This window comes from Mus pahari, chromosome 10 (genome assembly GCF_900095145.1).
Source record: "Mus pahari chromosome 10, PAHARI_EIJ_v1.1, whole genome shotgun sequence".
Classification (NCBI taxonomy): Eukaryota; Metazoa; Chordata; class Mammalia; order Rodentia; family Muridae; genus Mus; species Mus pahari.
In genome coordinates, this window is record NC_034599.1 from 60,042,516 (window position 1) to 60,056,491 (window position 13,976).

Sequence of the window (13,976 nt, forward strand, 5' to 3'; positions counted from 1 at the left end):
CTGGGCTAGAGACTCACTCAATCTCCTTTTATATGCCAATCTGGCTCCTTGCCACCTCCTGTACTCTGGTCCTTTTCTGCCTTTCTTTTTCTCCCCCCCTTTTTTTTTTAACATTTATTTTGTGTGTTCATGCACCAGTCCCATAGCACTCATGAGCAGAGAAGGATTTGTGGAAGTCGGCTGTCTTCTTCCACTTAGTGGGTTCCTGGGATCCGTCAGACTTTGCAGCAAGCATCTGTAGCTGGAAGTCTCTTCTCTGCCTCTCTTTGCAAAGCTCCTGCCAGGGTTAGGTAGTAGCAAGGGCAGTGGTTTGGGGGGGGGGGTCACGAAGACCTGTTTTGAATCCTGACTCTCCTCACCATCTGTGTGACCCTGAGATGGGAATGGAAAGTGTTTGGCATTCAGCAGCTGCTTCACAGATCTCACTGCAAGCCTCCCCCAAGGTCGCTCACTTGTGTCATCCCTCCTCTTCGCCGGTTCCATCCATCCTCTTGTTCCTGGGCTTCTGCGGCTCCAGGCCCAGTGCTCTCCAGCACTAGGTCTATGCTTCCCCCTGCTGGACAAACCAGGTGTTCACCATTCTGCCACAGGAGAGAGACTTGGACACAGAAACACAACGGGAAGCTTCTTTGCTAAAAATTTTGGAAAGGCATCTATCTGCCTAACTCACACAACGACTTATAGACAGTCTTAGATCTAGAACTGGGTGCTGAGTCTGAGGCAAATGCCATGGGAGCTGGATTTGGGCACGGAAATATGGGGGGAGGTATGGTCTACCCAGTTACTTGTGGGGAGCATTCTTCTGGCTCCAAGAGAAAGAGCTCCAAGGCCCACGTCAGCCCTGCTTGGCAGCTGCCTTTCCCTTCTGACACAAAGAACCATGATGCCCCCAGGCCCCCTGCTTTGGGCATTCAGGAGAGCGGGTGGCAAACTGACCCTGTCCTCTCTTCACTACAGGGTCCTTGGAGGCTACCAGGGCCCAGGATGTGGTCATTGTGGCAGCCCCAGAGAACACCACGGTGGTGTCTGGACAGAGTGTAGTGATGGAGTGTGTGGCCTCTGCTGACCCCACCCCTTTTGTGTCCTGGGTCCGACAGGGTGAGTGCTGAGGAAAGAGGAGAAGACTGGGGGAGTGGGCAAGATGGTACAGTATCTCACAGGCTCCAAGTCAGGAACTTCTGCCTCAAGATGTAAGGACAGAATTGACTCCTCAGAGTTGTCCTTTGACTTCCATAAGCACATGCAAGCATGCTTACATGTACACACATTCATGCAATAATAAAGTCTAAAGAAGGTTGTATTAAAGCCCAGTAGCCGGGTGTGGTGGCTCATGCCTTTAATCCCAGCACTCAGGAGGCAGAGGCAGGCAGATTTCTGAGTTCAAGGCCAGCCTGGTCTACAAAGTGAGTTCCAGGACAGCCAGAAAGCCAAAAAAAAAAAAAAAAAAAAAAAAAAAAAAAAGCCCAGTGGTGGTGGCATACATCCTTAATCCCAGCACTGGGGAAGCAGAGGCAGGTGGATCTCTGAGTTTGAGGCCAGCCTGGTCTACAGAGCAAGTTCCAGGGTAACAAGGGCTACTCAGAGAAACCCTGCCTCAAAAAATTAGGAGGGTGGGAGGAGAGACAGAGAGAGACAGAGACAGAGAGAGGGAGGGAGGGAGGGAGGGAGAGGATATCTGCTCTGCCCACCAGAAGCCATTTAGCCATTGTTTACCCACCCACCTCCCATCTGCTTTTCCACCTAGGGATCAGAGTTAGAAGGAACTGGGACTCAAGCCAGCGACTGTGATGCAGTTTTGCAGGGGTGTAGTGGGATCCTCTTAGTTGGAGAGGGTGTAGAGGGACAGTTCCAGCGTCCCCCTCCAGCCTGCTCCTTCTCTGTCGCCAGATGGGAAGCCTATCTCCACGGATGTCATCGTTCTGGGCCGGACCAATCTACTCATCGCCAGCGCGCAGCCTCGGCATTCTGGAGTCTACGTCTGCCGAGCCAACAAGCCCCGCACGCGCGACTTCGCCACTGCGGCTGCTGAACTCCGAGTGCTTGGTAAGGAAGCGCTGGCTGGCGCTGGGGGACGTTAAGGATGGGTGTGTGTTAGAGGGAGAAGGGGCGGTCCTAGAAGACTAAATGTGAGGGGGACGACATGGGAGGAGTCTGAATTTCCTGATTGATGGTGATTGTTGGAAGACTGCATTCGGTAACTGGGGGGTGGATGGGGCGATTTGAGACAGGGATGGAGGAGAAGGGTATTTAAAACCTGGCTTGGGTCACCAGGAGTGAGAGCGAGGGCAAGCAGGAGTGAGGTGAGGTTATAGGAGGAAATAGTGGAATGGTCTCAGGGGTGTGAAGCCCAGGGGCCAGAATCTGTACGTGGTAGCACTCAGAAAGCTGTGGCAGGAGCGTGAGTTCGATACCAGCCCGAGCTACAGAGTTGAGACCAGCTACAGAGTGAAAAGCCTATCTCAAAAACAAAATTATTAAACAATGACAATGTCTTAGGCTATTAAGTTCCTATAAGTGTGGGTGTGTGCAGACCATGGTGAGCGTATTGAGGTCACAGACTGAGTGTTGAGACAAGGTTTCTTGTTCACTACGTACTCCAGGCAAGTTGGCCCAGGGACTTCTGGGGAATCTCCTGTTTCTGTTTCCTAGGAGTGCTGGGATTAATCAGATGGGGTGATGCTGAGACGGGCAGATCAGAAATTCAAGGCCAACCTGGGCTATAAAAGAACTTTCTCAATACAACAGAAAACTGGGGGGGGGGGGGGGCAGTCTTGCTGAAAGCTGGAGTAATTGCTGGGTATAGGAGGCCACGGGGAGGAGAAAGTGAAGTTACAGCCTAGAGCTCAAAAGCTGGAAATCTGCTGGACGCTGGGAGAAAGGAAGACTAGCCCGGGAGGGCCGAGGCTAGTGGACCAGAGCTGGGCCCAGGTGACTAGGACCTCAGGGTGAAGCTGGGGCGCGGTGTTGGGACACTTAGGGAGGGGTAGGCCCTCTTGTCAGAGTCTCCTTTCTGCCCCTCAGCTGCCCCAGCCATCTCGCAGGCGCCCGAGGCGCTCTCGCGGACGCGGGCCAGCACCGCGCGCTTCGTGTGCCGCGCGTCCGGGGAGCCACGGCCCGCGCTGCACTGGCTGCACGACGGGGCCCCGTTGCGACCCAACGGGCGCGTCAAGGTGCAGGGCGGTGGCGGCAGCTTGGTCATTACTCAGATCGGCCTGCAGGACGCTGGCTACTACCAATGCGTAGCGGAGAACAGCGCGGGAACCGCCTGTGCCGCTGCGCCCCTGGCGGTGGTGGTGCGCGAGGGGCTGCCCAGCGCCCCGACTCGGGTCACAGCCACGCCGCTGAGCAGCTCCGCTGTGCTGGTGGCCTGGGAGCGGCCTGAGTTGCACAGCGAGCAAATCATTGGCTTCTCTCTTCACTACCAAAAGGCAAGGGGTATGTCTACTCTTGACCGCGGGATCCCAGTTAGGGCTAGTACGGGGTGGATAATTAAAGATGAGGGGAAGGGATGGGAGCAATCCTGCTGGGAAGTGATCTTCAGTCCAGTATTAGAGAATGGAGTGTACACATGCACTCCTTCCCGGAGAGAATGGTTCTCTTTCCAGGGTTAAAGGAGCCATCTTCCACCCCAGCTAACTAACTGCAGGAGGGGCTCCTTCAATTAGCACGGGGAGCTTCCTGGCCTATTCTGGAATTAATGCAATGAGTAGACTAGATGACCGAGGCATCTCTATCCTTCACCCTAGATTGTCTTTGACGATTTAGCTATACATAGACCAGTAGGATCCCCAGACAGTCTCCAGCTGGTCAGACATGGAGTGGGCTGTGACAGTCCCTTTGTCCCCCGTGCTACCACCTCAGGAGTGGACAATGTGGAGTACCAGTTTGCAGTAAACAATGACACCACAGAGCTGCAGGTTCGGGACCTGGAACCCAACACGGATTATGAGTTCTACGTGGTGGCCTACTCCCAGCTGGGGGCCAGCCGAACCTCCAGCCCAGCCCTGGTGCATACACTGGACGATGGTAGGACCTCTGAACCTGCAGTGACCTGGGACCCAGAGACACTCCCACTCAGGGACAGTGTGGCCCAAGGCCCTCTTCCCTGCCTTGTGATGTCTGTTGTGCCCTATAAAGCAGTGGGCAGAGGTTCTTCTTCCCAGTGTAAAATGGGGAAACTGAGGCTCAGAAAATGAAAATGACTTGCCAAGCTCAGCAGGGCAGCTGGGACTTGAGCCTAGCTCTGAGCCCCCGGATCATGTGGCCCTTCTTCCTAATGCTCATGTACTACCCAGCCATTGGATATGAAAGCTTCTGGCCCACACTGTCCACTAGCCTTGGGATAGAAAGGATGTCTCCACATCCTCCAGCTTAGGGCTCCCCTGAGAGGCTCCCTCCCTCCCTCCCTCAGATCCTGGGCCTGGGTCTACTTTGACTTGCTGTGTGACCTGGGCAAGTCTCTGATCACTCCTGACCGTGTCTTCCCTGTTGGTGGAGCAGAGCTCACGCCAATGTTCTTCTGTCTCAGTCCCCAGCGCAGCCCCGCAGCTTGCCCTGTCCAGTCCCAACCCCTCGGACATCAGGGTGGCATGGCTGCCCCTGCCCTCCAGCCTGAGCAATGGACAGGTGCTGAAGTACAAGATAGAGTACGGTTTGGGGAAGGAAGGTGAGTGGGGCCGGGAAAGTACAGAGATGTCAGTGGAAATGGGGGTCCTCCCCTAGGTGGGGGGGTATTGTCAGTGGAAGTGGAGCTTAATTGGGGCATGGGAAAGCCCTGGAAAAGGAGCACTGGAAGACGAGATAGATAGCTCAATGTGTAAAGTATGTGTGCAAGCCCAAAGGCCTGAGTTCAATCTCAGACTTCATGTTTTAAAATTAAAAAAATAAAATAAAATAAAATTAAAAAAAGCCTGGCACAGTGGTAGATGCCTGCTTGTAATCCCAGCGCAGGGGAGGTGGAGTCAGGGGGACACCTTGAGCTCACTGGGCTAAACCAGGGAGTTCCAGGTCAGTGAGAGTCCCTGTGCAGAAGAGAAGGTGGACAATACCAGAGATTGTCAACAGAGGTTGTCATCTGACCTCCACGTGTATGTGTACACACATGTACCTGCACATATGTAAACACTCACACTCATAGACACAGTGTTTGGGGGCAGTCAAGGGAAAGGGAAGACAAAGAGGGTCAGTAGCCTGCCCACAGATAAGGAGGATAATCAGTGGGGCCTTGGACTCAGTTTCTTTTCTGTGAAGGAAGCAATTTTCCTAGTGGACCCTTGGAACCCTTCTAGGTTTGTGTGTTTGTTTGTTTTTAAAGATGTATTTATTTATTCTATGTATATGAGTGCTCTATCAGCATGCACACCTGCATGCCAGAAGAGGGCATCAGATCCCAGTACAGATGGTTGTGAGCCACAGTGTGGTTGCTAGGAATTGAACTCAGGTCCTCTGGAAGAGCAGTCAGTGCTCCTAACAATTAAGCCATCGCTCCAGCCCCAGAAACCTTCTGGTTTAAAAATCAAAGAAGAGGTGGGAGGCTGCAGGAGTGCACGTGAGGCATGGGCTGCTCCTACTGGGTAGATGATGCTGGTCTGGGGAAGGTAATGTGGTTTGGAAAGGAATGGAGAGTGAGGAAAAGGAAAGTGGTGAGGGTCAGGGTAAAGCTAAAGAGAGAGGCAGGAGGCTGACTGGAGACAGCAGTCAGGGCTCCCAACACCACGGACTGCTTAGTGCCCTTAGCCAGCCATCGAGCCCGTGCAAGAGGTGTGTACTGGCTATTGTTGGTGGTTCACAGGGAGGAAAAGTTCATGCCTTGGTTTTTCCATGTGGAACGGAGGCCAATGGGCTTCAGCAACGATAGGTAGAAGCCCAGGGTCAACCTGGAGGCATGAAACCTGCCTCTGTGCTGAGGGGTTGGTGCCCAGAGGGCCCTGGGAACCTGAAATGGAAAAGTCAGTGTGGTAAGTTTAGAGATCAATGGTCCCCCCAATGAAGGACACCCAGCAGCCTTAACCCTTTTTGTCCCAGAAGATCAGGTTTTCTCCACCGAGGTGCCCGGAAACGAGACGCAACTTACGTTAAACTCACTTCAACCAAACAAGGTGTACCGAGTCCGGATTTCAGCTGGCACTGGGGCTGGCTACGGAGTCCCTTCTCAGTGGATGCAGCACAGGACACCTGGTGTGCACAACCAGAGCCATGGTATGGAGCTACACGGGCAGACTGGACAGCGGGGACAGGTGCTCTGTGGCCTCGGAACCAGGGCCACCTCCCTGCACAGACCTGTTATTGCTCACACACACACACACACACACACACACACACACACACACACACTTGATGCACCTGGGAGGCCTGGGTGTAGGAGTGAAGGGCTGGGCTCAAATATCTCCCTGTTCACTTTGTGACTTTGACAAGCTACTCGCATCCCTAGAGCTTCAGTACTACCAAGGGTGGTGGCTGGACCAGTAATTGTAACTATATACAGAGTGGTTGGCACAGAACAGGAGTTCCCTGGGTTGAGACCACGGCTCATTTGACAGAGTGCTTACCTAGCATGTACAAAGCACTAAATTCAATCCCAGGACGGCAGAAAGCCAGCATGCCTCTGATCCCGGAAGTTCAAGGTCTGCCTCACCTACCTAGTGAGTTTGGGACCAAGCTGGGAGGCATGAAACTGTTTCAAAGAAAGGAAGGAACCCATTGAAAGGTAGCTGGCTTTGCCAAGAGGCCCAAACAGTAGAGTGGTTAAATGGCTACAAAGTCTCCAGGCGGATGTAGTGGAGGCACACGCCTTTAATCCCAGGACTCAGGAGATAGAGAGGCAGGCAGATTTCTGAATTTGAGGACAGCCTGGTCTACAGAGCAAGTTCCAGGAGAGCCAAGGTTACACAGAGAAACCCTGTCTCGAAAAGCCAGAAAAGGAAAGAAAAATGAGTACAAAGTCAGCTACCATATTCTGACATTAGACAAGCTATAGCTTTAAAAAAAAAACTGGATTATAGAATTATAAGAATGAAGTAAAAACATAAAAAGGTTGCCAAGATAGCCCAGCCAATAAAGGGGTTTGCTCCTTTTTCTGGGGATCTGACTCCCAGTGTCTCCCCAGAATTTATATGATGAGTGAGTCTACAACTTGCGGCCTCTGATCGTCACGAGCACACACATAAATTAAATAAATACTTTTTAAAATTTTAAAATACGGGCTGGTGAGATGGCTCAGTGGATAAGAGCACCCGACTGCTCTTCCGCAGGTCCAGAGTTCAAATCCCAGCAACCACTTGGTGGCTCATAACCATCCGTAACAAGATCTGACGCCCTCTTCTGGAGTGTCTGAAGACAGCTACAGTGTACTTACATATAATAAATAAATAAATCTAAAAAATTTTTTTAAAAAATACATATACAAAATGTTTGAAATGGGGTCTGACATACAGCTAACCCTTTACTCTCTTAGGCTCCGAGTGTTGCTCATCGTGTTGATGGTCCCAAACCTCCCTCATGATCTCAGCAGCCCCTTGCCCATACTAACTCTTTCAAGAGACCTGCAGAAGCCCCTCTGTTCCCTGACCGCGGGCCTGCGCAGAAGCGCTCCCTGCTGTCTCTTGTGCCCGGCAGACGTGCCTGCCGCAGCTAACATGCAGAGCTCAAACCCACCGGGAGGTGGCAGAGTGGAGCAGTGGGGAAAGCCCAGGCACAGCTCTATGCTGTGCTCCGCCCCTGCCCTACACCGGCTCCTCTCCCTGACCACCTCACTCCTCATTCTCTTCCCCCTGTCCCCATCATCTTCCTCTGCCCCCCAGTTCCCTTTGCCCCTGCAGAATTGAAGGTGAGGGCAAAGATGGAGTCCCTGGTGGTGTCATGGCAGCCGCCCCCTCACCCCACCCAGATCTCTGGATACAAACTCTATTGGCGAGAGGTGGGAACAGAGGAGGAGGCAGATGGTGACCGGCCCCCAGGGGGCCGTGGAGATAAGGCTTGGGACGTCGGGCCCGTGCGGCTGAAGAAGAAAGTGAAGCAGTATGAACTGACCCAGTTAGGTGAGTAGGCTTGGGCTTGGGAGGGTCATGGACAAGCTGAGCGCACTGAGAGTGACACTCATGGCCTTCCCCAGTCCCTGGCAGGCTGTACGAGGTGAAGCTCGTAGCTTTCAACAAACATGAGGACGGCTACGCTGCAGTGTGGAAGGGCAAGACGGAGAAGGCGCCCACACCAGGTGAGGGGGAGGCAGGAGGGGTCTCGGAGTCTTCTTTTCCTTTTTCTTTATCAGCCAGCAAGCAGTGTGCATGCCACAGCCACCCGGCCCCCTGGGCAGGAATCCTCCTGCTCTAGACATGCCCCTCATTCTCAATCTGAGCAGAGCAAATGGGAGAGATTGGGAAGAGAAACTCCGTGTCTGATGTGTGATTCCTGGCTCAAACTTTAACCTTTAGACAGCCTTTTAGATCACATCCACATATACCACATGGTCTATCAGATTATCCCATAATTCTTTTTTTAAGATTTATTTACTTATTTTATGTATATGAGTACACTGTAGTTGTCTTCAGACACACCAGAAGAGGGCACCAGATCCCATTACAGATGGTTTCGCCTTCTGGGAATTGAACTCCAGACCTCTAGAAAAGCAGTCAGTGCTCTCAACCACTGAGCCATCCCTCCAGGCCCATCCCATAATCCTTAAGCAGGGGAGGGCACAACACAGTGGTTTGTCACCCCTGACGATTCAGTCTGACAGTCAGAAGTCAAGAAACCTGGGTTCTAATTCCAGCTAGTTCAGTTTTTTCATTGAGCAAATATTTTACCTAAGCATCTACCACATGCCAGCTCTGTTCTGGAAACTTAGTAGTGAACAACATGAATAAGGCATCTGCTCTCTTGGAGTTTATTTTATGCTTATCTAATAAACATTTGTCATCACCAAATAGTATATACACTGTCCCAGACAGTCTTCTACCTGCTTTGTAAGCTTTAACTAACTCAGCCTCCTAAGAACCCTCATGAGGGGACCGTGAGATAGTTCAGCAGGGAAGGAGCTTGCTACAAGCCACGTGACCTGAGCTTGGTTTCTGGGCTCCCCCAAATTGTCCTCTGCTCCCTCACATGCACACAGCAGCACACTACCTCCCTCCCCTCCACACAACAAATAAATGTGTGACTGAGAAGACGCAGGAGTTAAGAATTTTAATATATATATTTAAAGATTTATTTATTTATATGTGTGAATACACTGTCACTGTTGCTGTCTTCAGACACAGCAGAAGAGGTCACTAGATACCATAATAGATGGTTGTGAGCCACCATGTGGTTGCTGGGAATTGAACTCAGGACCTCCGGAAGAGCAGTCAGTGCTCTTGACCACTGAGCCATCTCTCCAACCCCCAGAATTTTAAATATTTTAAAGAAGTAAATGTAAAGAAAAGGAAAAGAATGTCAAGATGTAGGTGCTGTCATCAGATCCGTATAAGAATAGAACGTGAACTCGGGAGGCAGAGGCAGGCGGATTTCTGAGTTCGAGGCCAGCCTGATCTACAGAGTGAGTTCCAGGACAACCAAGGCTACACAGAGAAACCCTGTCTCGAAAAACCAAAAAAAAAAAAAAAAAAAAAAAAAAAAGAATAGAAAATGATGGCACAGAGAGGTTACACAACTTCTCTAAAGCCACATACGTAGCTAGGAAGTGGCAGCAATGGAGCCTGGCTCCAGAGTCAGAGCATGCTTTCTCTGTCACATTCTCATCAGCCATGGGATGTGTCACAGTCACCACAGTCACTCTATGTGTGACCTAAGCAAAAAAAACCACTTCTATTCTTGAGAGCCTCAGTTGCAGTTGGAATAATGCCACCCAACTCACAGGATCACAAGAGGGGTTACAGCTGTGGTGCCACACAGCTGTAACCCCTGTGCTAGAGGACCTGAGGCACAAGGATGGAGAGTTACAGGCCAGCCTAGGCTACTACATAATAAGATTCTGTCTCAAAAATAAGAGGAGGGGAAAGGCCAAATGAAACCTACTGAGACCATGAACGCCCACCCACTCTCTCCATACTTGGCTTTCCCCCTCTAGACCTGCCTATCCAGAGGGGGCCACCGCTGCCTCCTGCCCATGTCCACGCAGAGTCAAACAGCTCCACTTCCATTTGGCTTCGGTGGAAGAAGCCAGATTTTACCACTGTCAAGATTGTCAACTACACTGTACGATTCGGCCCCTGGGGGCTCAGGAATGCCTCCCTGGTCACCTACTATACCAGGTATCAGTGGGGGTACGTAGCTGGGGTGGTAGACTATTGGGTTCAGCTGTGACGAGGCCACACCCAGCATCTACACATGTCTCTTCCATGACTGCTGCCCTGGGGGGTAACAATAAGGGATGAGATTCTCCCATCCCCCAATGGCAGAATGTGTGGTCACTTACTCTTTGGTGAGAGCAGATGCAAAACTAGAGGCTTCCATCCGTTGGCTGGGACCCTGCCCACCTATCAGATAGGTTAAGGAGCTGCTGTTCTGACTGGGAAGATGCCCTGTGAAAGCCAACAGAGAGATAAACTAAGCTGAGGATAGATACTTCAGAAGCAATTGGTCCCCCAGGTGCAGAATAACTTAGATTAATTCAGGAAGGTGTCCCAAAGGAGAGAAGGGTCTGCTTTGGGGATTAGACATGGAATAGCATATGTCCAATCTCTCTGTGGTTTGCCTAGCTGGGTGTGGGAGGGGAGGTTAGTGGGCCCAACGAGCAGCTCCCTCCAGGGTGGGGCCTGGCTGGAGGCAGGGGCTTCTGTCTGGGGTTCTGCCTGGCTTGAGGCTTATCTAAGGGCACTAGTCCTATCCCTTCTCCTGGAAGCTCTGGAGAAGACATTCTCATTGGCGGTCTGAAACCATTTACCAAGTACGAGTTTGCAGTACAGTCCCACGGAGTGGATATGGATGGGCCCTTTGGCTCCGTCGTAGAACGCTCCACCCTGCCTGACCGTGAGTATCCACTGCCCGCTCCCCACCTGTGCCACCATTTGCTGGGTCCAAGGAAGGAAGAGGAAGAGGAGGCTGTGCCCCCATCCCCTAACCCTTAGTTGGGGCTGTGTCTCTCACTCTTCACCCCTTCCCTTGTGCTGCAGGGCCTTCAACACCTCCTTCTGACCTGCGCCTGAGCCCCCTGACACCATCCACCGTTCGGTTACACTGGTGTCCCCCCACGGAGCCCAATGGCGAGATCGTGGAGTATCTAATTCTCTACAGCAACAACCACACCCAGCCCGAACACCAGTGGACACTGCTCACCACAGAGGGTAAGGACGCCCACCCCGGCCTCCTTGCCCTTTTGTTCCAAGGGTCTCTGGGATTGGAGGCTGAAGTTACTGTCTCGGTGTAAAAGTGGCTTGCCTATGGTGCTTTGGCCTCCTGCCACTCTGTCTCCTCCCACTTCCCACCACAGGAAACATCTTCAGTGCAGAGGTCCATGGCCTAGAGAGTGACACTCGGTATTTCTTCAAGATGGGAGCCCGCACAGAGGTGGGGCCTGGGCCCTTTTCCCGCTTGCAGGATGTGATTACTCTACAGGAGACATTCTCAGGTACCAGACAGGAGGGAGGAGGCCCTGGGACAACTGGAGGTCCCAAGACCCCTGGATTGGCTCCCAAGGCCCTGCCTTCTGGAAATTACATTTTCTTTAGAACCCTGGGGGGTGGGGCGGTGTGGGAAGTAGTGACAGCTTGATAGAGGGACTGTCATAGCTTTGAGGGGTCTTTTATTATTTTATTCTCTCTCTCTCTCTCTCTCTCTCTCTCTCTCTGTGTATGTGTGTGTGTGTCTGTGTCTGTGTGTGTATGTGTATGTGTGTGTATGTGTGTGCGCTTGGCACAGTGCATATGCAAAGGTCAGAGGACATCAGAGAGTTGGTTTTGTGAGGATCTTGCTTTGTTTAGAGGATTGGGTGAGCTCCTGAGTTCTGTGAAGAAGTGGTCAGAACACTGTGGTGTTCTGGATAGACACTCACAGGGCTCAATTAAGATACAAAATGAGAACCCAGGGCCCCTTATTGTAAATCATTGAAGATGTGAAGATGGGCTAGTGGGGTAATCCTTGCTGAGGACACAGACAGGATATCTCTGGGGCTGAGAGTGATGGAGGAAGTCATGTGACGTAGACCTCTAATCTCCACACTACATATACATGCCCTTATGTGCCTCCCCCCGTGAACATATACAGACATCACACACACATGGGTGCACCTAGAGCCCACCTCGGTTATACATATATACACCATGAGAGCCCTTGTTGCCGGGAGGAAAACCACTTCACTGAAAAGCTGATTCTACAGAGTTCAGTTTTGTAAGGAGAGGCAGGTTCTGTATAGCAGGGAAGACCATGGTGGACTCAGTATGAGGCCCAGGGAGGTTCCAGGCTCTCTCTATTCCAATCAGAAGGGAGTGAGCTTCCAAACCAGGTGTGGTGGCGCACACCTTTGATCTCAGCACTTGGGAGCAGAGGCAGGCAGATCTCTGAAATTGAAGCCAGCCTGGTCTACAAAGTGAGTTCCAGGACAGTCAGGGCTACAAGAGAAACCCTGTCTCAAAACAAACAAACAAACAAAAAAACAGAGAGAGAGAGAGAGAGAGAGAGAGAGAGAGAGAGAGAGAGAGAAGCCCTGGTTTATGAGCACTGCTTCCTACTGACCTGAAATTACTGTTCTCCCCAACAGACTCCTTGGATGTGCACGCCGTCACAGGCATCATCGTGGGTGTCTGCCTGGGCCTTCTCTGCCTCCTGGCCTGCATGTGTGCTGGCCTACGACGAAGCTCCCACAGGTGAACCAGGGAACCACTGAGACTGAGAGTTACCAGGACTGCAGAGTGGACAAAGGAGTGTGTCCTTCCCTGCTGCCCCTGAAGCCACAGTCTAGTTAGGGGTATGGAGGTGGAATGGAGTTCAGTGCTACATTTGCCCCCATGCGAGGCCCTGAGCACCATTCTTAGTAGCACAAAACAAATCGGTAATTTATTTATTAGGATTCTGAGATGAAGGACTGGGGCATTGTTCTCATGAGAATGTAGAATAAACTTAGGGAAGCCCCAGTACTCCCCACTTCAGTAAGAGCAGTCCTGTGGGCTTCCCTCATAGCTTGGATGGAAAAGCTCCATCTCTCCATACAAGGAAGGGCGCCATCTGGGGGGTCGGGCTGAGTGGACTGTATTCCTTCATCTCTGGTTGATCGCACCACACCAGGAAACCAAATCCACTCTCGTCTGACCCATAGCTTTGTTCTGTTGCTCGCAGGGAAGCCCTCCCGGGACTGTCCTCCACAGGCACCCCGGGAAACCCAGCACTCTATTCAAGAGCTCGGCTTGGGCCCCCCAGTGTCCCTGCTGCCCATGAGTTGGAGTCCCTCGTGCATCCCCGTCCCCAGGATTGGTCCCCACCACCCTCAGATGTGGAAGACAAGGCTGAAGTGCACAGTCTTATGGGTGGCAGTGTTTCAGATTGCAGAGGCCACTCCAAGAGAAAGGTGAGACTGGAGTCTTCATCAGGTCAGGGACTCACATGAACCCATTCCCAAATCAAACACCAGGGGGCGCCAGAACACAACTTCTGCTGGTGAGATGCACCACCACGCCCCCCACCCCACCTCCAAGCCCTGAGCCATCCAGAGAAAGCCTGTCCATACCACCTGGGAGGGCCCCAGAGCTGTTTTTGCAAAAGCACCCTTACCTCTCCTCACTTCCGTAATATGGAGAAAAGAGGCTGGTCGCTTTTGCCGTGGCCAAGTTTGGCTGGCCCCAGGATAAGGTGAAGCCCCATAGGCCAGTGCCCCCGTGGCACACCCTGACCAAGTGGACAGCCAGTCCTCCCATCTCTCCACTTTCCCCTGCGGTAAGAAAGAGTCCAGCGGAGCTAGAGAAAGTACCCAAGGACCTGAAGGGGGCTGCAACCCTGTAGGTGGAACAACAATATGAACTAACCAGTACCCCCTGAGCTTGTGTCTCTAG

General features: G+C 52.1%; 1 protein-coding gene across 2 annotated transcripts in view; it reads left to right on the forward strand.

Annotated features, from left to right (window-relative positions):
* Nucleotides 1-13,976, forward strand: part of Igdcc4 (immunoglobulin superfamily DCC subclass member 4) — a 35,179-nt gene that overhangs the window by 17,110 nt on the left and 4,093 nt on the right. Inside the window, exons 5-18 of one of the 2 annotated variants that reach the window (XM_021206648.1) lie at nt 958-1,098; nt 1,888-2,043; nt 3,022-3,435; nt 3,862-4,026; nt 4,529-4,666; nt 6,025-6,198; nt 7,800-8,036; nt 8,111-8,212; nt 10,064-10,247; nt 10,838-10,965; nt 11,109-11,279; nt 11,426-11,563; nt 12,692-12,797; nt 13,267-13,495. In XM_021206648.1, coding sequence (XP_021062307.1) covers nt 958-1,098; nt 1,888-2,043; nt 3,022-3,435; nt 3,862-4,026; nt 4,529-4,666; nt 6,025-6,198; nt 7,800-8,036; nt 8,111-8,212; nt 10,064-10,247; nt 10,838-10,965; nt 11,109-11,279; nt 11,426-11,563; nt 12,692-12,797; nt 13,267-13,495 — 2,483 coding nt within the window. The remainder of the gene's footprint in view (nt 1-957; nt 1,099-1,887; nt 2,044-3,021; nt 3,436-3,861; nt 4,027-4,528; nt 4,667-6,024; nt 6,199-7,799; nt 8,037-8,110; nt 8,213-10,063; nt 10,248-10,837; nt 10,966-11,108; nt 11,280-11,425; nt 11,564-12,691; nt 12,798-13,266; nt 13,496-13,976) is intronic. The other variant, XM_021206649.1, reaches the window with a different exon arrangement.